This window comes from Rousettus aegyptiacus, unplaced genomic scaffold (assembly GCF_014176215.1).
Source record: "Rousettus aegyptiacus isolate mRouAeg1 unplaced genomic scaffold, mRouAeg1.p scaffold_m13_p_2, whole genome shotgun sequence".
Lineage (NCBI taxonomy): Eukaryota > Metazoa > Chordata > Mammalia > Chiroptera > Pteropodidae > Rousettus > Rousettus aegyptiacus.
Window position 1 is genome coordinate 5,818,125 of NW_023416295.1, and position 22,574 is coordinate 5,840,698.

Below are 22,574 nucleotides of genomic sequence, written 5' to 3' on the forward strand. Positions count from 1 at the left end.
CCAATCGCCCAGCTTCCAGAGTGACCAGCTCACGGCCAGTTCGTCTCGTCTGTACCCTGTCTCCTGCCTCCCTGACATCACGTCAATTCAGCCGTAAGTATTGCCATGTGGACTCGAACGAGGATGACTTTTAAGCCTAACCACACAGTCATTTCCACGCCTAAAAGTTTACCATAATTCCTTAATATCGTCACATTTTCTGTCATTAGGTCATTAGAGGTTTCGTTTTGTTTTGCAGTGGAGAGACACGTTCGAGATGGTCAGATCGTGCGGCATGTCTGTCGCCCTCACAGTCTGGTGCCAGAGGGACAGATGGTGCAGCCACTTTAGAAGCCGGAGCAGCAGCTTCTCACCAAGCTATAAGCATATGCCCACTTTAGGGTCCGGCAATCCCTTCCCTAGGTATTTCCCAAAGAGACATGAAAACTCCGGTCTGCAAAAAGAATTCTACAAACTTATTCACGACCACTTTATTCAAAGATCTCCCGATGAGAAACGATCTGAATGACCATTAACAGGCAAGTAGATAAAACACGTGTGACATGGTCACACAAGGAACGATCACTTAGAAAGAAAAAAAGGAATAAACTATTGATACATACAGGAATAGGAATGAGGTTCAAAACATCTTGTTGCGTGAAAGAAGCCGGACACAAGGGTGCATGGTGGTTGATTCCACGTGCGTGGATTTCTAGAGCAGGTAAAACCACGTGTCTACGGTGATGGAAACCAAACGAATGGTTGCTTGGGGGGAGGGGTACGGATATTGATTATAGGGGGGCTGGTAGGTGGGGAGATTTGGGGTTGAGTCTTGGAAGTCTTGGGTTGTGTGTGGGAGGTTTGAAGAAAGAAGAGTCTTGGGGAAAGTGAGGTGTGATTCAATCCCGGCCAGCGCTGAGGCCCACTTGGAGTTCAAGGTCATTAATTGAGAGATTCCTGAGGTTGGGCTTCCCCAAGTTCAGCTGCACGGCACATGTGCGCAGGACACAGAGAACTAGATTTAAGCAGGGTGTGGTTTCGCCAAGTGAAGATGGAGATGGGTAAGGGAGCTGGAGTTTCTTACAACAAATTAATTCCTAATCCCATCAGAACAAAAAGGCTGTTGTTTCCAGAAAAAGCAACATCCCAAATATGGACAAAATGCTAATCACCAAAGGTACAAAATGGACCGCAAATGGTCTTCCATGCCACTTCTCCGTCAGCGCTGTCCAGGGGCTCCCCCGGCGGCCTCCTGGGAGCTGAGTGCTCTTTGAGCAGCCGTAGCCTTGGGAATCCTCCGTGTACCTTACCTCGTGAAGATGGCTCAGCAGCACATTAAAAGCCCCCTCTGCCACACCCGAAGAAGAGAGGACCATAAAACAGGACTAACCCCAGTGCCGTCTGCAGCAGACTGCAATCCACACAATGTCAGGGTGTAATTGGAGTCCTCGGAACATGGTACAGACGGTTCACTCTGGACCATTAGAGGTGGGCAGGCGAGAGGCCTGGGGCAAAAAGAGTGGGGGTGGGCGGGGGGTGGGGCAGAGAGAAGAAAGGGATGAAGGAAAAATACAGTCCTAGGGGTTCAGCTTCTGTGTAGGGGCTGGTCAACTGGTCAACCCAGACCCTTCATCCTGACTCCAGTAGACATGGGCTTTCTCGCTCATTTATTTGACATATTCCTTACCTGGGATCAGTCACCCCAGACTTGACTAGAACTTCTTAGCTCTCAGGCTGCTGGAGGAGTCTGAGCCTGGATCCTTTGCTTCAGCCGTGCAGATGGGACCAACCAGCCCTCTTCCCTGGACACTCTCCTTCTTGGCAGCCAACGATGCTACACTCCCCGCAAGGAGGTGCCTCAGGCTTCTCAGAACCAGCCCTTTTGCCAGCTCGTGGCTCGGTTCCTCCTGGCTTCGGCCAAGAATGCATCTCGGGATGTTGACGGGGGCACTTTGCCAGTTCAAATCCCTGCTCCCAGTCTCCGCGACTGGGTGTGTGAGGTGTGATAATGTATATTAGCAACATATTATGAATGTATATGCTGTCCCTGTATATATAGAGGAGTTGCCTGGGGACAGAGGGTCTTCTTGAGTCTACTAGGGAAGTCAGAACTTGTGTCAGCAGCGTGAAAAGCTGCCGTAACCCCTATGGGTTACCAGTGGCCTCAGGTCTGGTTTACCGCCCTGCCCTGCATGGCACTGTCCCTGGGTCCCGGCCAGGAGATGGAGGAGGCTGCACTTAGGCATTCCACCTGAGTCCTATGACTGGATTTGTTAGTTCAGTTCTCTGGATGCTGGTTATTCACTCTGTCTGTAACCCACCGGGCTCCGTGGCTAGTAGGAGATCGTCCTCTGGAGGTCAGGGTGGAAAGGATGGGGACCACGGCCGTATCTGAAAAGCTCAGGAGCTTTCAACTCGTTCTAGGCTCCTGGCACCAGTGAGCTGGGTGGCAGCTGCAGAAGAATGGGGCATCCTTGGCTCTGCCTTTTGCCCCTAATGCCCTCATCCCGTATACCTCTCCCACCCTTGGATGGACTGCTCCAGTGGGACCGACCTGACTTTCTCAAAAACAGCCAACCTGTGGTCTGGAGACCATGTTCAGAGCCAAGGTCCGAGTCCAGCCTGGTGAAGATGTGGACCTGTTATAGGACCAGCCTCAGCCAAGCTGTCCCCAAACTCACAGCAGTGGCAGCTTTAGTGATTGCACTGTATTCTTTCTAGCTTTAAACTTTCTTCATGACGAGTCCTGTGGGTCCCCGTCTCCTCGGCCACATCTCCGGCCCCTTTCATGCTGACCTGCAGGACGGAACCACAACGTGACTCCGCTCCATCTGAACGTCAGCGTCCTTCCTGGGGAGAGGGCTTTTATTCGTTTAAAGGCACCCTCTCCCAATCTATCAGTGCTGTTAGGAAAGAAAACCCTGGGAATAGGGTTGGGGGGGTGGCGGTGGGCTCCAGGTTCCCAGTTACTGGCCTGGCTCACCTGCCCAATCGCACCTGCGCTGTTGCAGATGACCAGATCGCTGCCTCCCCAAGCGCCGACCGGCGGGTTCCTGGCTTGGCCAGCTCTGAGAGGCGCAGCAGACCACACGGGCATGGCTCTGTGCGCTTGCTTCCTTGAGTTCAGGGTGTCCCCACCTGTTTCCACCCCCTCTCTCTTTTACTTCGCTTCCTGGTGCATTCTGGAACCCCAACCTCCGCCATCTGCATTTCTTTGCTTGGGGCTTCCTTTCCAGAACGGCCAAAAGTGTGGGGGAATTAATCACCTCCCTCCCAGCAGCCCTTACTGATGACTGAGAGGACGGGCTTGTAAATCTCTCCCCTCCATCCCTGGAATTTCTCTGAGGGGCGTGTTCCGTTCCCCAGCGGTGCCCCAGAAGGATTAGACGTCAGCTGCTCTCTGCGGCCCCTGCGTCTGTCCTGACTGTCCTTCCTGCCCTGTTTCACACCCCTCCCCCCTCCTGGGGTTTCCTGGGATCACCTTGAACTAAGATCTCTGCCTGGGCTGCTCAGGAACTAGATATCAAAACCTACCAGGCTCTGGCTGGGTATAGCGAAGTCACTGGGACACACCACAGGCTGTGAGCCATGCCTCGCCCTGCTCCTGCACCCCACCCACACCCCCATTCCTGCCCCCGCCCCCGCCCCGGGCGCCGGCTGAGCTGAATGAAGCCAAGTCCCTGAGCGCTCCTGGGCACAGGGCCGCTCTGCTCCAAGGCGCAGGCCTGGGAAGGAGCCAGCACATTCCTCCCATTCCCAGCAACGGGATGCAAGTTCCGTGTCAGGTACTGAATCAGATCGTGTAATTCCTGCTTCCGGAATGGGAAAATCCGAAAGTTTGTTCTGTGCGTGCAGAGACCGTCGCCCCCTCTTAGCTCTGAGGCCCCCCGCCCCACCGTGGGAACGCAGGGCACAATCCCACCCAGGTTCACCTGGGCTTGCAAAGTCATCAAGGCCTCCCCCCTCTCCACAGCCCCGCCCCCCCCCCGCCCCTTTGCCGAATCTAACTTTTGTGTCTCGCTAAAATACATTAAAGAAACGGAATTTTTTTTTTTTTTGTTCTATTTGGGGACAAGAGAGATCCTTGATGGAAACTGGATCTGTAAGAAAAATAAGGATAAAGCCATTAGATCACACGACGCTCCGTGACCCCAGAATCCTGGTGGCTTTCCAGTTTTATGACCTCATGGGCGAGGGTTAAGCAGCGAAGATCCTCTGGTGGAAAAATTAATTATTTGGAATTTGAACTCCTTCCGCTCTCGTGTACACTTTCCCTTTCGTCCAGACACAGCTGCAGGAGACCGTTCTTTCCCTTGAGGCCGTAATGCGCTTATGCCAAGTGCCTGGCATGCTCTTGGCTCGGTCGGTGTTGGCACGTTCTCTGCCCTCAGGGCCACCAACAGCTGAGACGGAACCTCACTCCCTAAAAGCTAGGGAGCTTTTACTCCATTCATTCATGCCCAAAAGGAGAGGGGAAACAGCCCCTTGCTTTTAGCTGATGTGATGTTGAGAGAGAGAGAGAGAGGCTCATTACACTTTCGGAAAGAAAATTCTAGAACTATCTTTTCCCAGAGGATAGGCTTTGAAACTGTCATCAGATGGTTCATCACTCTCTGGATTGAGAAGGACGCCAAACTGCCCGTTTTCCTTCTGGAGGATTCTAAGAGCTGAGCTTATGAACCTCACGATGACTCAGTGCATCCCCACAAGGCACCCGCTACCCCACGCACAGCCTCAGTGTGGCTTTCAGTGACTAAAGCACATCTCCAGCCTCCAGGTCGACAGGTCTGTGCATTGAGGGTCATCCTGCACTGGCCACCACGTCACCTTCTGGAACACACTTGCCTATTGTGGTGGGTGCTGCTGGCTAGCTGCTTCCCCCCAATCCACTCTCACTTCTTCCCTGACAGGGGACCCCATTTGGTTTGGCTGCCCCCTTCCTTTGCCCAGCCTTATCATGGAGGGAAGTGACTTGAGCCTCAGCCCTGGGGGTAAAGTGTGGGGACAGATCTATCTATATTGGTCTGATCCGGCCATGATAATTCAATGCTCTACGTTATTAAGCTTGCTGAAGAATGGGCATGAGACCCCATTCAGGGGCTTTCACCCCAATGGGAGGCCGAGTATGCAGGGGAGGGGGCTCCTGGGAAGAGTTTCTTAACTCAAGAAGGGACACACGGAGGCGGCGTCTCTGGCTTCCTTCTGGCTGTCAGGGTGTGAGGACATGATTCTGGAAGCTCCTCCAGCGCCCGTCTGGTCTGCCCGTGAGCGGGACCAGCCCGCCCTCTGCCGAGGGTGCAGTGCCGAAAGCTGCAGAATCCCTCCCCGGGCCTCTGATATTGTTATGTGAGATAATCTCCTAATTGCCATTTTGACTTAGGTTCTCTGAAATTTGCAGCAACTCATAATCCATTTCTCAAATCAAGTCTTAAAACGCCTGGTGGCATTTGGAAACCTACCAATTCACAAGTGCTGGACTTTGCCTCCGCCCACCCCCCCACCCTGAGACAGTGGCTGTTGAAGAGGAATCCATTGCAGCCGGTCCGCCTCCAGAACCCACCCACGCTCACACCGGCGGGCCCTGCTGTCAGGGGTCTCCGGGACACAATGCTGTAACTCGGGTGCAGTGTCCATGTCGCAAGTCAGCACCGTCCACCCAAGCCCTGTGATCGGGCCCGCGCCTCTGCACAGCCCCTCGTGGAACCCCCACAGCCTTCACCCTTGGAGGTAGTTATTATCACCCCCCTTTAGAGATGACGCTAACTCTCCCGGGAGCTAAATTACACACCCCTAACACTCAGCTCCCGGGCCACGGAGTCTAGACTGGAACCTGGACGCTGATCCCAAAGCCAGCGTCTTCCCAATCACCACCAAGACGCTAACGGTAACGAGACCGGCCAGCCGGCTAGCTCCGTCGTCCTCTAAGCAACTTATCTCATCCTCCCAACAATCTCAAGAGGAAGGTACTACGATTTTCCCTATGTACAGATGAGGAAATCAAGGCTCTCAACTGCTATGGCATTTCGTGAAGCTTCCACTCTTCCACGAATGCCCTTTGATCAGGGAGCAGCGCCCTGGGCAGCCGCTGAGCTCTCCCTGGGCTGTAGTTTCTAGGCTGAGGTTTGAAGCACTTTGAGCACCTGCTCCCACCAAGCACCCTACTCCTGCGGGCCATTCCCTGGCCACTCCTGTGGCTGATGGAGGTCTGGGGATGGGCTTAAAGGGGCCATTAACCCCTCACCGCCCCCCATCATCACTTGTCAGGCATTCACTGTGGGCGGACTTGACAATGGGGCAATCGTGGGTGTTCTCGGTGCCCGCCCAGATCCCCCTTTCTGGGCTGGGGCTTCCATTGTCCAGCTCCAATTGTGAATGTTGATTACTAAAGACTTAGAGCTGCCCGCTTCCCCCAAGGATGACGTGTCCTTGGCCAAATGGGACCACAAAGACATGTACTCCCTACTCCCACCCCTGCTGTCAATGCCTGAATGACGGAGCAGCTGGAAAAGCCAACCCTCTTGTCTCAAGGTAGGACCAGCTCTCTGGCATAATTCATGCTGCAGAGCTCCTGAGGGGTCCGGCTGAGGCTGGACTTGAGCCGAGACCCTGTCCTTGCCCAGCTCCCTCCCCTGCCCTCTCTCGCCTCCTTCTCTCCCCTTTTTCTCAATAAATCCCAATCTCAGCTTTGGGGAGCCCAGCCTGAGACGGAGGAGGATGGAAGAGGCCGTGTGAGGTATGCCCTCCGCCTCAAGGATCCTGCAACGTGGTTCTGGAAACAGGCCACAGACGTACAAAGAAGTCCACCCACCATACCCGATGGACTAGGCTGGAGAAAACAGTGATTGAACAGATGGGAGAAGTCCCTGGAGGTGCAGTGAGGGAGAAAGGCTTCCCGGAAGAGACAGAACTAGGCCACGAAGGGTAGGTAGGACTTGAAATGTTGGGGAAGAGGAAAAGCTTTGTGGGCAGGAGGCAAGTCCGTCGGAAAGGCCCCGCGATGGGTAGGAAGCTCGGCTCCCGTCTCTCCCATCTCCTCCTGTCTGGTATTTGTGGCTAGAGGAACTATCGCAGGTCAGTGGGGGGGGGGGGGGCGGGGGGGGGGTTGGGGAACTCCGTTCTGACAATCCCGATGGGTCTAGCGTTGTCCAAGAGCATTATCAAGGCTGCTCCAGAGAGCCACGCCAGCCTCCAAGGCTGGGGAGGACTCACTCATTTCTCGAGCTGAGAGGCTTAGGGGGCTTGGGCCACCTGTAAAGACCTCCCCGTTTTGGAGAAGGTTCAGACACCCCAGCAGCCCCGTGCTGCAGGGCGAGTCAGTAGGCCTGAGGACGACTTCTGCGAAGGGCAGAGGGCAGGAAGGGAGTCCACATACCTGCCGGACCGTGAGCCTGGGGCTTTGTTCACAAGGACTCAATGGTGTAATAAGCAGCTCCCAGGGCTCCCAGAGCCACTGCCACAGTCCCGAGAGCTTGGAGCACGCGCATTTCGATTAACGGTGTGTTTTCTCGCAGGTCTTCTGTAAATCAAAGCAGAAAGCCAGCAGGTTGGGGGAAGTCGGGCTTCAGTGCCTGTCTACAGAAAAGTGGAAATCGTGGGGTCCCCTGAGGATTTCAGGGAAAACCATCTCCCCCATACTGGCTCTCTCAAGGGGACACAACTCCTCCACCTCTTTTGTTAAAACCCCACCGCAAGACCCCCAGGATCTGAGGATGGGCTGGCCCGGGATGCCAGCTCCCCCAGACACCCAGGGAGCAGGTCACAAAGGCAGCGAAGGCCGTGCTGTTCCGTGCCCGGTGCTTGGCTAAACGCCTCACACCCAAAGTTCCCTCGAGCCTTACGTCAACCCTGTGAGAGAGGTTTTCTCATGTGGCTCCATTTGGGGGATCGAGAATCTGAGGCAATGCATATTACACCCACCGCAAAGGCAAGGAAAATATACGATTATGAGAAAATAAAAATACATGATTTCGGGAATGCGATATCTATTTTGACGAAAATCCTATTAAAGTCGGGATTCTTATTTCACGTGAATGTGCATTTTACATTTGCATGAGCCAACATTTCACTCCACTGAGAAAATGGGAAGCTTATGGGAGCAGGTGCTAAAATTTGAACAGAATTAAGACTCTGTGTCTTCCCTGGGCCGGACTGGACTCCTGCCCATTTCCTCATCCTCAGCCTTGTTTTCCCCTGGAATGCTCTCCCTTTAAAATAAGCCACAGAGACTCCTCAGGTCCTTCTGGACTCAGATATGATTGGGATGAGAGTCTTCCTGGACCCCCTCTTAAGAGCGAGCACCTCCTTTCCTACGGCTCTCTGAACATGCCCTGGAGGACATGGATCACCTCTGGCTCGCATCTTGGCTTCTAAATGCACATGTCACAGCTTACCGTGCAGGCTGTGCAGTTTTTAAGGGTCAAGTTCCCTGTTCTGGTTTCCGCCATAGTGTCTAGTAGCCTATGCAGAGAGGAAGTTTTCCTACTGGCACGAATCTGTGGCACGACTTGGCACGAGATGGGTAGAAATACCAAGTGTTTTAGGAGGACGGCTGCTAACGGAGAGTGGTGGGCAGGCCCCTCCTGGATGGGACTTACCAGGCTGTAGAGTATTTTCTAGCTCTGGGCATGTTCTCTCAACACGCCTGGGTATCTGTTTGTTTCTCTCCGTATATCTGAGAGCGAGCGCTTTTCAAGGATGGACAGGGAGGGGATCTGGCGAGGGAGGGGCTGGGACGAGGAGCAGGAGGAAGATGGAGGATGGGGGGCTGGCTCTGCTCCTGGGTTGGGGGTTGGAGAGGCCCACGTGGAAGGCCACTTCCCTTGAGTGCAGGTGGGGCCGTTTTGGGCCCAGAGGTAGGGGGCGGGCAGAGGCCCCTCTGTCAGCCCTCGCACCCCTGGAAAAGTGGGGTAACAGCTTCAGCACAGTGACAGAGGTCTTCCCATGTAAAGGTGGCAACCCAGGTTTCCCCCGGTGGTTTCATGGAAGAGGAAGCAGATACGTTGCATGGGGGCAATGTCCCCTGTGGGGGCTGCTAGAATGGCCTGAGACCCTCGGAAGGGGCGGAGGTCAGGCTATCACCAGGAGCACCTGTGAGTTACAATCAGTATCCGTCACTAAATTCCGGGGAAATTCATATGCAGATAGGAACTCAAGCTCCCAGCTATGGTATGGGCCAGCGGCCAACTAGCCAAACAGACCATTTAATTACAGAGCTTCTGAGTGACGTGGAATTTATGAACGGCTGTGAGGGCTTGTACTCCAAGGAAGAGGGGGTGCCTAAGGGGAAAAGAAAAGTGGCCCCCCCGAAGAAGAAATTTCCGATTAAGGAAGAAAATCAGCACCTCTTTATGAAGACGGGTCCCCCGTGGGGCGTGTCAGGTCGGAAGGGGCTGGCGGCCAACCCCAGGACAGGGCCGCCCAGAGGGAGGGCCTTGGCTTTTGGCCTTGGACTCCCCAAGGGAGAGTCCACACGACTGCTAATACGGTCTGGTCAGGACAAAGCCCGGCCATGGGACCCGAGCGCCCCGAGGGTCCAGCCCCACGAGCCAGAACCTGTAGAAGGTGAGGAGGTTTGGGAATCCTCTCCCGGGCATGGTCGGCCAGGCCCGAGGCAGAAGGACATCGAAGATGCGGCTGTGGCACAGGCCCAGACGACGCCAGCAAGCAGAGCTGCCAGGGCAAGTGGTGCAGGAGCAGTAGGGGTGCGGGCTTGCCCGAGTCAGAGGCCCTGGGTGGACAGAAAAGGAGACGCATGAGGGACAGGCTGCCTCCAGGGGGCCGGGGCGGGGTGGGGCGGCGGGGGAGCCCGGAAGACCCAGGAGAGAAACTAACTGTGTGAAACTGGTCGTTCTACAGACCCGGTGCTACCCGGGAATCAGCATCAAAATAATAATGACGTGACAGCTAACGCCCGTGGAGGCGCCATACTTCACATCATCGCCATCCATCTCACGGCTAGAACAATCCCCGTGAAGAGCTATGCCGCTAGTCTTGTGTTGACAGGTGAGAAAACTGAGGCTCAAAGGATGTAAGGACGTGCGTGCGGCCTCCTAGCAAGCAGACTGGCGAAGCGGGCCTCCGCCCGGGACTTCTCCCTCCCTCCCAGCACGGTGCTCTCGGCAGACCTCGCAGGACGTGGCGGCAGCAGCCGACGGCCCGCCCCGAGAGAGGTGGCACCGATTCCTGCACCCACGTGTCCTTCTTCTGGGGTTCACGGACTCATGCGGAAGACAGCTGCTGCTCCAGTTTACAGGCCTCGAAAGACTTCCCCAGGCCTGTCTCCACTTCCGTCCTCCCGAGTTGTGGGTCCCAACAGGACGTGGAGGTGGCTCTGCTGTGGCACGAGAGGACTTCTGCAGGCAGAACGCCCTCTTCGTGAGGCTTCTTCCGTCTGGGCCTCTTCACGGAGCCACACAATCGTCCAGCCAAAGCTCCACGAAGCCGGCGATCACCCTCGGCGGACTCAGGACACTACCCGCTGAGACCTGCCCACGATGGGCGCTTTTCCTGAACTGGGGAAGGAAGAGATTCTAACGGCAAGACTTACTTCTTTTCTTTTTTTTAGTGAATTTAAAAAAAAATGAACATATCATTTCCACATCATAAGATTCACCCCTTTAACGCGTTCAGTGGTTTTTAGTATATTCGCAAAGATGCGCAACCATCCTCACTACCCGATTCCAGAATACTTCCGTTTCCTCCAGAAGGGACTCGGTTGACTCCTTAGCATTCGCTGCCTGCTCCCCGCTCCCCGCAGTGCCTGGCAATAGATTTGCCTCTTCTGGACCTTTCGCGAACAGAATCGTATCGCGTGTGGGCTTTTGGGGGGCCTGGCTTCTTTCACTTAGCCCAACGTGTCTGAGCTTCGTCCGTGCCGTGGCAGGTGTCGGCACATCATCTCTGTTCATCGCCGAATCGTGTGTCATCGCACGGTGGCGGGTGATGTTTACCCATTCGCCAGTCGATGGACGTGGACTTGTTTCCACTTTTTGGCTATAGTGAGTAACGCTGCCGTGAACATTCGCGTACACGTCTTCGCGTGGACGTACGTTTTTAATTCTCCTGGGTATGTACCCAGGGGTGGAGCTGCCGGGTCCTCTGGTCCCTCTTGTCTATCCCTTTGAGGAACTGCCATACTCTCCCGCAGCAGGGCACTGTTTCACATTCTCTCTGGCAGCGTGTGAAGGTTCCGGTCTCTCCACGGCCTCACCGACACTTGTTACTGTCCGTCTTTTGATCATAGTCGTTCTGGTGGAAGACTCGTACTTCCTAGAGCGACAATATTTTCTGCACGCTAACTATGTGGATTTTAGAAAGCCGGAGCCTTTATTTAAAGGCCCTCATCCCTTATCTCCAACATTCCTCCCCAAAGAGAGAAAAGTCCTTCGGTAGAAGGAGAGTAGGCGTCCACGATAACCACTGACGAGCCACCGCCATTTCCTGCTTTGCCTCCTTACCAAGCAGAACTCTCCCGGGGCGAGTCACGAAAAGATTTGGGAATAGCCGTGCACCCTACAAGATAGCTGTTCCGAAGGCCATAGTCCAGGTACGTGTAGCTCAGTAGATGATGATCATAATACACACAATTTACAGTATAACAGCCGAAACCATTTCTATATGTTAAGAACAGATTGATTCCCAGTCACAGAAATACGGTGTCGTGGCAATCCCTTAGATATCATGTTTCACTCACAGCTCTCACTCAGGTCCACACCGTCCCAGAGGGATACTCTGTGGCCTGGGGAGTGTGGCCTGCTCAGGGCCAACACAGCCACGGCCACTGGCCCCGGGGCAGATCCAGGAGAAGCTCAGAGAAAGGTGTTTTTCCTCCAGGGGAGACCACCAGATCTCTTGGGATTGGAAGGTCAGGGCTGCAGTTAAGAGCGAGGATTCCGGAGCGAGTTAGACTGAGGTTCCCCGCTCAGCGCTACCAGCACCTGCTTGAGAGAGAACTGTTTGATCTCTTTGGGCTTCAGTTTTCCCATCTATAGAACGAAGACGATGATACTAATATGCCCTTCACGGGATTGTTAAGTGAGAAAATTAACCTAGACGGCTGACCCGAATGCTGGGTATGTAGTAAATGTTGGTGATAAGAGTTAGCTATCGCCATTATTAGGAGTGGTAGTGTTAACCAGTTCACCTGAATCCCTCTTGAATTCCCTCTCCACAATCCAATGCTCATTCGGACTCTGGTTCCCCAAGAAGATAGGGGACCCCTTTTCCCAGACAGCCATTCCATTGTCGGACAGAGCTAATCGTTGGAGGGTTTTTTTTAATGAAAAAATTAAAAATCTGCCTGTCGATAGTATCTCCTCCCATGGTAAGGTTGCCAGATTTAGCACACAAAAATACAGGACGCCCATGAAATATGTGGGACACACTTACACTAAAAAACTTAAAAATGATTTGTCGTTTATCTGAAATTCAAATTTAACCGGGTGTCCTTTGTTTTACCTGGCAAGCCTGGGCCCTTAGACAACTGAGGACAACATGGAACACGCCTACTCACGTTCTCCACCTGACAGATTTCCTCCAGTTCCTTTAACCAAATCTCACACACCAAATGGCCCTTGCCTCCCCCTACTCCTCTCATCCCACGACAACCTGGACTTTCTTCTGTGGACCAGACAGCAGGTATCCTTTACAGCACACAGGCAAAGCCTGATGAGGCCAGAATAAAGCAGTATGACCACCTTCCTTGTCCTAAACCATATAATTCTATTAATGCATCCTTGGTTTTCATTTTTGTGCAGCCACGTGGCACTTCTGATCCCTAACGAGCTAATATTATCACTGAGCCACGCTAAGTGTTAATATATACCGGTGACTGCCCTTTTCAGTGAGACTCAGCATGGCGAGGCATTACAAACCCCAGGAATCCTGGTCTCTTGAATAAAGACAAAGCCAAAATCCTCACCCTCCACAAGCACAGCTCCAGAAAACACACATTGACCATGCATCACCACTCTGTAAGAACCGGCTTCCGGGGTCACCCTGGGACTCTGGCAGCAGAGAGTCTAGAACTATTGAGTTAAAAGCCTGCCCACCTGTTTTCTTGGCTCCTGGGGACGGTTTTGTGCCAGGCTTCTGACACGGCAGGCCCCGAGCCGACTGGCTGCTTTCAGGACGTGGGAGAGTCTGGGACTCAGGCGACTGTGGGGTGGATCCGGAGCTGGGCTCCTGAGAGGTGGATGCAGAGCTGGGCTGCTGAGGGGCGGGTGCAGAGCTGGGCTGCTGAGGGGCGGGTGCAGAGGTGGTCTGCTGAGGGGCGGGTGCAGAGCTGGGCTGCTGAGGGGCGGGTGCACAGCTGGGCTGCTGAGGGGTGGATGCAGAGGTGGATTCAGAGCTACCATGCTGCGAGTTGGAGCCACGGCGTCTGGCCTCTGTCTTCTTCCTTTTGCCCTTCTTCATGGTGGGCCCTCCCGATCTAAACGTGGAACTACATGGAGCTGCCTGATGTCCTGGCTCCCTCCTGGAGGGGCCGTCTGCCCCTACCCTGGGGAAGGCTCTGGTCTCCGGCTGCTCCCAGGCCCCACAAAGAAAAGTCATCCACACCCCTCCTATGAGGTCACAAAAGCCAGGTGGTCCTATGGCAGTGCGCTGGGGACAGTCTTCTCTGCTGACGCCAGCCTGCTGTCCTCTCTCCTCTCTGGCTACTGGGATGGGCAGAGGGCAGCTGCTGGACCCCTCGTGGGCCTGGGTTAAGCCTGGCCCTGGGGCCTGTGACAACCTGGAACCCCACGATTTTGCGACTGGAATGTCTTCTTCAGGCACTTTGCTGGTGTGTCCCTGGGTCCCCGCGTGCTATCAGTTTGCTCTAAGACACCCCGGCTGTGACGCTCAGCTCTGTCACCGGTTTCCACATACCAAAAACCCCACCAACCCCCCCCCCCAAAAAAAAAAACTACTTCACCATACATTCTGTGATTCGTAGGTAACTTTACTAAAGATCTGTGGATCCACAGAAAGCCCAGGGCCCCCAACCGTCTCGGCTGTCTCCCCCAGATTATTTTACATAGAGCAGCTCCCCTGTCTTCCAAAGCCTGCCCTCCCCGAATGCGGAAGGGGCTGGGGGAGGGATCCCCAACTTTGATAAGAACCCTTGCATTTGGCAAAAGAATTTCCCTAAAATCATAACAGCTGTTTGGAAAACCACACCTCTCTCAAACTCATCACGCTACCCACGATAGACGACTTCTCAAACCCCAACTCATCAGGCCAGTTAGGGGGCGATGAATCTTTCTCGAAATTAACAATGCGATTTTTCCTTTTAGGATGGGAGAGAAAACAGCGTTTTTAAAAGACAGCCTTAATCTTCAGGTTTTGACTACAACATAAAATGTGTCCACATTAGAAGACGCTACTTAGTTTAACGCAGCACAAAGCCGGGTGAGTATCCTACTGTTAACCCCTCTGTCTAGGGGTGACACTCCTGCTCTAGGATCAGATTTAGGGCACACTTGGCTAGGAAGAACGACTACACGAGGCCAGGCCTGATGCGAACTATGCAATGACAGGAAGTACCTTAGGGATTCTAGAGCATGAAAAGACCTTGCTGGTTCTCTTTGCAGAGGAGACACTGAGCTTCAAAGGTAAATCACCTTTCCAAAGCCACACAGCTGGCCGGCAGCATGGATGGGCTAGATGCCTGTCACAGGCTCCCTCTTTTCAAGACTCTGGAAAGCAGTAGGGAATCAGATACTTACACAGGCCCTGAAGTCAATGAATTAAAGCATCTCTGGAGTGAGAGGATGGAAGGGGAAAAAGGCGCGAAGGACCAGAAGTGAAAGGAAGCTCAGATCTAGAAAGCTAGATTGATAAAGTTGGATGGAATTCAGTTGCACCTCAGCGTGTGGAGGTTCCGGGCGGCGGCCGGGGGTGGGGTGAGAGGTGGGGTGAGGCTACCGGAAGGTGGTAAGTCCCTGAAGTCAAGAGCAACGATTCCCGTGGGCACTTACTTTAGAATCAAGACGGGGACCCAGGCAGGAACCTGGTCAGGTTTAGCAGGCGGGTCAACATCTCCTAAGGCGCTTATGTCTGCGAAATTAGATTTCCAGGCACCAATGGGCTTTTGACGGAAGGCTTCAACCTGGTTTAAATCAGGCTTGCTCAGCCTCAGCTCTAATGACGTTTTAAGTCCGATAACTCTTGGCCGTCCTGTGCATCGTAGGAAGGTTAGCAGCATCCCTGGCCTCTGCCCACGAGATGCCAGTAGCAACTACCTCTCCTTTCAAGTTGTGTCGACCTAAATATCCACACACAGCTCACTGTCCCAGGCTTATCGACCACCTTAAAGCTATCCATGTCTAGCTCTAGCCAACCATGAGCAGCAGAGGTCTGGTGAACACGCCTCACTTTCCTGTATTCATAGAAGCCCTTCCCCCACCCCCCACCCTCAAGCCCCTCTCCCTCTCTCTCAGACCTCTTCCCATCATCATGATCCATCTCACGTGGACCCATGGCCTCATAAAGCCTTTCTTTGAATCCCCGACTAGAAGCCGTCTCTCCCTCTCTGGGCCCAGACCCCATTCTGCATGGCATTTGAGTGACCTCTCCCCTCGTCTTCTTTCTCATTCCCCACTCCCAGGCGTGGAGATGCAAAGGGCCGAAGTCCAGAGAAAGGGCTCGACGCAGGTTCCTTGAAGGCGAGGGTATGAAGACAGAGAAAGCGGGAAGCTGTGGAAGCAAGGGTCGGCGTGGGCGATGCCGGACAAGGCATTGCAGAGACTGCGCGGCTAAGGAGTTGCTGTCCAGGGTGGACTGGAGGAGTTTTCTGGCCTTGGCTGAGGATGACCGATGGAACGGCCCATAGCCGAGGGGCTTTCCTAACCAGGCATGGCGGCTATGGAAACATCTCACGGACTATTTAGGAAAGCGAGAATAATAAGCCTAAGGTACCGACCAGAAGGTCCCTGGTGGTCTGGCCCTCTGGATGTGTCCTGGGCCCCCAGAACAAGCATGTCGACATTTATCCATCTTAGAGCTGGATGGTACCCTCAGACCCCACCCGGCTGTCGGCCCTACCAGTCACGAGGGCAACCAGTCCACGAAGGAGACAACTTGTTCTGGTCGCCAGTGGGGGAGGGTGGCAGAGTCTGGAGTAACTGAGGCTTTGGACCCTCCCCGACCCCAGCACTTCCTTCATCCCCACCACTGCGGGGGGGGGGGGGGGTATGGGGGTGCTTCTACAGACAGAAGGCACTTGGTGCTCATTTAAGAGCCCTCTGGTCTGGACCCTTAGACCCAGAGACTAAGTCCCTGGGGCCACAGGGTAGAAACGGCCTCAGGGGCTGTACATGAGAATTCTGCAGCCAGGCCAGCCACTCTGAAGCAGAGCCTTCCCGAGAGAGCTGTCGTGAGGATTAGACGTGAAAAAACTGTTAGAACAGTGCCTGGCTCACAATCGGCGTGCTTTTATTATTATTATGGTTCCCTTGGAGGCGGAGCCTGAGGAACCAAGCTTGGACGCGGAGAGGAGGGGGCGGGCCCTGGGCCTGCGAAGTCTCAAATTTGTACCTTACAGAAGCCTGATTCTGAGGCGTGAGCAAGGGGACAACGGGTGGGTTGGGTGGGTGGGAAGGGTAACTTTACAAATTAAGTTAATTCGAACGCTTTTGACCTGAGACTGACCCAGTGAGCAGACCTGGGGCAAGAAATCTGGTTCATCTTCACCCCCAAACTAAGTAAGCGGAGGCACTAGGCGAGGGACCGTGACATCAGGGACTTGTCTGCTCCTGGGACCAGCAGAGTCAGGCCTCCCTCCGTACATAAAGTTCCCCACGGGGGGGATGCCCGCGGCCGCTGGCGCTCCCACCCCTCGCCTTCGGGCTCCTCACCATCCGTCTGAGTCCCTTGATCCACTACGGGGACGCAGGCCCGTGTCGCGACCTTGGGCGCTTGGCCGGCGGCGCGCTGGAAGTCCAGGATGCCCTCGGGGCGACAGGGGCTGAACACGGCGGTGTGCACCTCCACGGCGGGGCGGCGCGCCGCGAAGACGCCGCGGAGCAGGGCCTCCATGCGGCGGCGCGCCTCGGCCTCCTCGTCGCGCAGCGGCTGCACCACGATGCCGACGAGCGCCGCGGGCGGGCAGCGGTGGCGCGCGCGCACCTGCTGCAGGAGCAGCTGCAGCCGCGGCAGCTGCGAGCGCAGCGCGGACGCGCGGCACAGCACGAGCAGCAGCCGCGCGCCCGGCTCGCGCGGCGCCGGCGGCTGCGGCGGGTCCCGGGCTGGCGGCGCCGCGTCCTCCGCCCCCGCGGAGTCTGGCTGCGCGGCCGCCGCCTCCTGCTCGCGCTCGCGCGGTTTCTCAGCCTTGTGCTTGCCGCGCGGCCACTGCCGGGTGGAGCGCTTGGATTTGGCGGCCGGACAGTCGGCGCTGTCGGAGGGGCTGTCGCTGGAGCGCTTGGGCCGCCGCCTGGAGGAGTCGCTGGAGCTGCTGTGGCCGCTTGTGGCTCGGATGGATGAAGGCCCGGTGGGCCGGTTTATCGGGGTCTGCTCCAGAATGTCCTGCAGGGTCAGGGCGCACTCATCACGCTTCCAGAACTCGCTCAGTATCAGCACCTGGCCGTGGCCCTCGATGGCCCGGGCTGGAGCCTGTTGCTGCGGCTCGGCCTCCCCATCCCGCGGGGCCCCGGAGGGCTGGTCCCCAGGCTCCATATCTGATCCCGGCCCCTTGTACCTCTGGGCCCAGGCCTCTGTCGGACATGGGAAAAGCTGCCCTTCCCCGGAGCATGTCACAATACCCCTGTGCCCTACCTCTTCCTGTCGCGACCAAGGCTCCCCTCCCACTATTCTTCAGAAATCTTCCAACTCGGGCAAGTTGCTGATGCGTGCTGCCGTCCGGCGTCTGTGGTGTTTCTCCATCATTTTGCGCGTCTTCGGTGTCAAAAGGGCAAACCCTTTTATCCTATGGATGGACCATTATGCCCAAGCCTCCAAGTAAAATGGGCTTTTGTGGGACCAGGGCCTTTAAAAAGCAGTGGACCTGAATGCGTGGAACATCTGACCAGCAGTGAAAATCAAGGATGCTGGTCCCAGCTGGCTGCAGCCTGGGAGGCAGGTGTTACCCAGGCTTAGCCCGCTGCCTTCTGGGTGATCCAAAAGCCGGAAGCCAGAGTCCTGGGCTGGTGTAAACGGATGGGGTTGCAGGACACAGTCTGGGGCCCCCTCTTCTATGGGTTTGCATTCGAAAAACCCAGTCTCGCCCTGCTGCGTTTCTCCCTTACTTCACCCACAGGGCATTTCACCGCTGACACTTCTGGTCACCACACGTGTGGGGGTTTTCCCCGCCCCGCATCAACCGATTTTGTGACACCAGCCAGGCGTCCTACAGTTTAACCCAATTCTGACACTATCTACCCGGAGAAAGTGTCAGTCCCACAAGACCGCCCTCCCTTTCAGACACCAGTCACACGTCCGCGTTGTTTCTGTAGTTCTCACCCACACGCCAGAAACTGGAGGCTCCCACGACCCCCTCCTCGGGATGGATTAACTTGCTGGAGCGGCTCATGGATCTTGGAAACAGTTTACTGTTTACCAGTTTCGTGTGAAAGGAGATGATAAAGGATACAGATGAACTTGCAGATGGAAGAGACCCTTATGTGCGAAGGGGCGCGGAGCTTCCATGGGAGCACACGGCTCTCCCCACACCTGTGGTCGCCCACCTGGAAGGTCTCCAAACCCCACACTGTCGGGATCTTAGTGGAGGCTTCCTCCCATAGCTACAAGAGATGGTTAACTCCATTTCTAGGCCCTCTCTCCTCTCTGGAGGTTAGGGAGTGCCCAGGACAGCCGAAGTAACTGGGAACTCAGTGGTGGGGAAAATTTTTCCTTTTGTTAATTTTTTTTTTTTAAATGAGCTTTACCAGGCAGTTTAAAATTATTTTGAAAAATATAAAAATTAATGACTCTGACAAGCAAGGTGTCCATCAGAATCATGCTGAAAACTCCAGGATCCCCAGGCCAGGGAGCGTGGGAAGGGCCAGGTAAAATGCAAGAGGAACTTATTGGCAGAAGGCCATTAAGTGGGGTCCTTCTATGTGCTGGGTGTTTATAGATGTCATCTTTGCTGCAGCCCAGCCGTGGAGAGGGCATCGTCGCCAAGGTACGGATGCATGAGCTGAGGCTCCGAGAGGTTCACGTGTCCAAATTCAATCATTCAGTGCTAAGTCTGGGATCTAAACCCGGGCCTGACTGGCTGCAAATTGCAGGCGACCACCCGGACCCAGTAAATGCCACAATGACCTGAGGCTGAGAGGTGGGGCTGACTCTGTCACACCAGCTTCTGGAGGCTAAAGCATTAGCCTGGGATGGGCGACGGGGGAGACAGGGAGAGAAGGGAAAAGGTGGGTGAAGGTGCAGAGAACACCTGGGACAAGCCCCCCTCACACTCTTTTTTTAAGTTGTTGGGTTGCAAAGCTTTCTGGGTACAGTTTCAAGGGCACAGTGAGAAAAGGTTGGGCATTTCTATTCTAACCAAACGACTAACTTTTCCTTCCTTCCTTTGAAGGTTTGTAACTTCCGGACTAAAAAAATTATAAAATTGAACGTTTTCATAGTGAAGGGATATTGAAAAGAAAAGATTCTGGAAAGAGGGGAAAATAGGCTTTTTTCGCTATTTCAAATCTCACGAAAGCTCATATTTCCAGCTTTGGAAAGTGAGGACGGTCCTGCTCAGACAAAGCGTTGACTCCAGAGCTTCATAAACTGAATCGTGTTACGGGCGCTTTGAACTCATTCTGAAATTTTATTTAATGATTTAAAAGAGGTGCTATGTGCATGTGGCTTGGTAAAAGAAGACATTGTGGCTTCTATTTCACTCCCTTGGATCACTCTCTCTCCAGGGGACGCATCGTGAGGACACTCACGCAGCCCTGCGGAGGGGTCCACGTGAAAGGAACTGAGGCCTCCTGCCAGCAGCCACCAAGGGACCCGACTTAGAAACTTCCAGCCCTAGCCAATCTTTCAGAGGAGGATCGAAGCCTTCGCTGAAATCTCGACTGCAGCGTTATGAGAGACCCCACACTGGGCTACTCAGCGAAGCTAGCTGCTCATTCATTTTTCGGCCCTGAGAAAGGGTGTGAGATAATATTGTCTTACGCCACTAAGTTCTGGAGTAATTTGTTACACAGCAATAGACGAGTGATATGACCACCATCTCTCATCCCTGCCCCACCCATCGTAGAAACTCCGCTTCATAGAGAAACGGACTCTTGGAGGTTATATGATTAATTACTCTAGGTCTGTGGTAGGTGGTGTAATGGCCCCCAAAGGTGCCCATGCCCTAACGCATGCAACCTATGTTAGGTTAACATAGGTAAAGGTAAATCAAGGTTTCAGATGCAATTATGATGGGTAATCCCTGACCTTAAAATAGGGAGATTATCCTGGATTATCTAGGTAGGTCTAATATAACCACCAGGGTCCTAAAAAGAGAGGCAGAGGGGTGAGCTGGAGGGAGATATGATTACAGAAGCTCAGAGCATTGGCTTCAAGGATGGCGGAAAGGGGCCATGAGCCCAGGGATGCGGGCAGCCCCTAGAAACTGGAAAAGGCAAGGAAGCTGTCAGTCGGCTCAGGCTGTGGTAACAAAATGCCACAAACTGGATGACTTGGTAATGACAGAAATTTATTTCTCATAGTTCTGAAGGCCAGGAGTTCTAGGATCAAGGCCAGGGCAGTTTCGGCGTCTGGCCGGGGCCCACCTCCGGGATTACAGACAGCTGTCTTCTTACTGTGGCGGAAGGGACAAGGGATCTTTCTGGCGTCTCTTTTGTACGGGCACTAATCCCATTTATGAGGGCTCCACCCTCATGACACAGTCACCTCCCAAAGGTCCCACTTCCAAATAGGCTTCAACGTGCGTGCGAATTTGGGGGGACACAAACATTCAGTCTGCAGCAGAAATGGATTTCCCCCTCGAGCTTTTGGAAAAGAACACAGGTTTGGCAGGCACGTTGATTCTAACCCAATGAGAGCTACGCCAGACTTTCAACCTCCAGAACTGTCAGATAACGAATTTGGATTGCTTCAAGCTGCTAAAGGTATGGAAATTTGCAGCAAGAAGAAATGCTACAGGGTCATATAGCCAGAAAGTGGCAGAGCAAAGGTTCAAGTCTGCTCCACCTGACCGGAAGCCCACACTGTCCCCTGGGATGCTGTCGGCTGAACTACACGAGCGGGAGGTGTGAGAGCCGTGTTTCTGTGGGGAGAGGGCAGGCAGACCAGCCTGGCTGCAGGTCAGATCTAGTAAATTCAACAAGGAGGCCCCTAGACTGAGGTGGCTGGCTCTAAAGCAACCCTAAATGCAGGCCTGTAAATGCCTCAGGGTTACGAAATCAAAACGCTACGGACAACCAATCACAAACAGCTAACTAGGCTTGAAGCTGTAGTCAGTCAAATTCTTTCCTTTCCCGGTTTCAGCACCTTCTCTGTATGTCTTTCTCCCGACTCCTATGGGCTGAGCACGCCTAACTGCTTCCAGTTTAGGGCTGTCCAATTCGAGTTGATTTTTGTTCAAATAAACTCTTAAACATTTCAATTTGCCTCCGTTTATCTTTTAACAGACTCTAACGGTGCAGCACTATCTCCTCCAAAGTGGACAGTCGCACCCTTTCCTTCCACGTAAAAGCACCCATCATTTGGTCATTTAGTCAGTGGCATATAGGTTTTGAGTGCCTGTGACGTACAAGCATTGAGCATGTTCCACGAGGATGTGACGGTGTGGTGGTGATGAGGGAAGTTTCTGGCCCAGGCAGAGGTTGCCATCCAGTGGAGAAATGAAAGATGAATCCTCACGATAACCCTACCACGACTACCAGCCCCATTTTACCTTCAGAGTCGGTGGCTGAGCAGCCACTGGGCCGTGACCACGGGCACGAAGCTATGGAGTGAGGAGTTCTGGGGAAGGCGTTCGACCTCACGGTCTAACCCCTGAGCTGGATCCGAGTGCTTCTCCGAGCAAAGTCCTTCCTGCCTCTCGCTCGCTGGTCTTGCAGATCGCAGCTCAGCACCTGCTAAGGAGAGCTACGTACGGTCTGCAGCATGGCGGAGGAAAAGGAGCCCACTGGCAGAAACTGCTGAAACCAGAGGAGGCTCAGGGCAGTTTGGGTCCCCCCAAAGAATAGGGGATCAGGAAACTATAATTATCTCCAGATGTCTGCAAGTCTTACCTTACATCGGCATGGAAAACTGGGCCATAAGAGAACATTGGATGCCATGGAAAGATATTCAAGGTGTGTGGTTAAATGGAGAAATTGAGTTGCAAAATAGTTTACCTTACAGATACCCCCCTTTTTTGGTAAATTATGTACGTATAAGGATGACCAAAAAAAGCTGTGTAAATACACTTCCACGTTTTAACTAGAGTGTAATTAGGTTATGGGTATAGAGTTGCCAGATTTAGCAAATAATAATATAGACCATCCGGTTAACTTTGAATTTGAGATAAACTGCGAATGATTTTTTTTTAGAACAAGCATGTCCCATGCAATTATTTCTTGTTTATCCAGAACCTGAATTTAACTGGATGTCCTGTATTTTATCTGCCAACATGACACGGGGATTTTTCTTTTCGTTTACTTGTGTCTTTTTAATGA

General features: G+C 53.9%; 1 protein-coding gene across 1 annotated transcript; it reads right to left on the reverse strand.

Moving 5' to 3' along the window:
* Positions 1 to 440: 440 nt before the first annotated feature.
* On the reverse strand, positions 441 to 17,844 carry SPATA3 (spermatogenesis associated 3). The gene is given in 4 exon segments (XM_036237748.1): positions 441 to 2,775; positions 7,352 to 7,495; positions 9,532 to 9,706; positions 16,818 to 17,844. Coding segments are annotated over 3 exon segments (1,308 nt in total). The 3' UTR covers positions 441 to 2,775; positions 7,352 to 7,389.
* Positions 17,845 to 22,574: the final 4,730 nt, after the last annotated feature.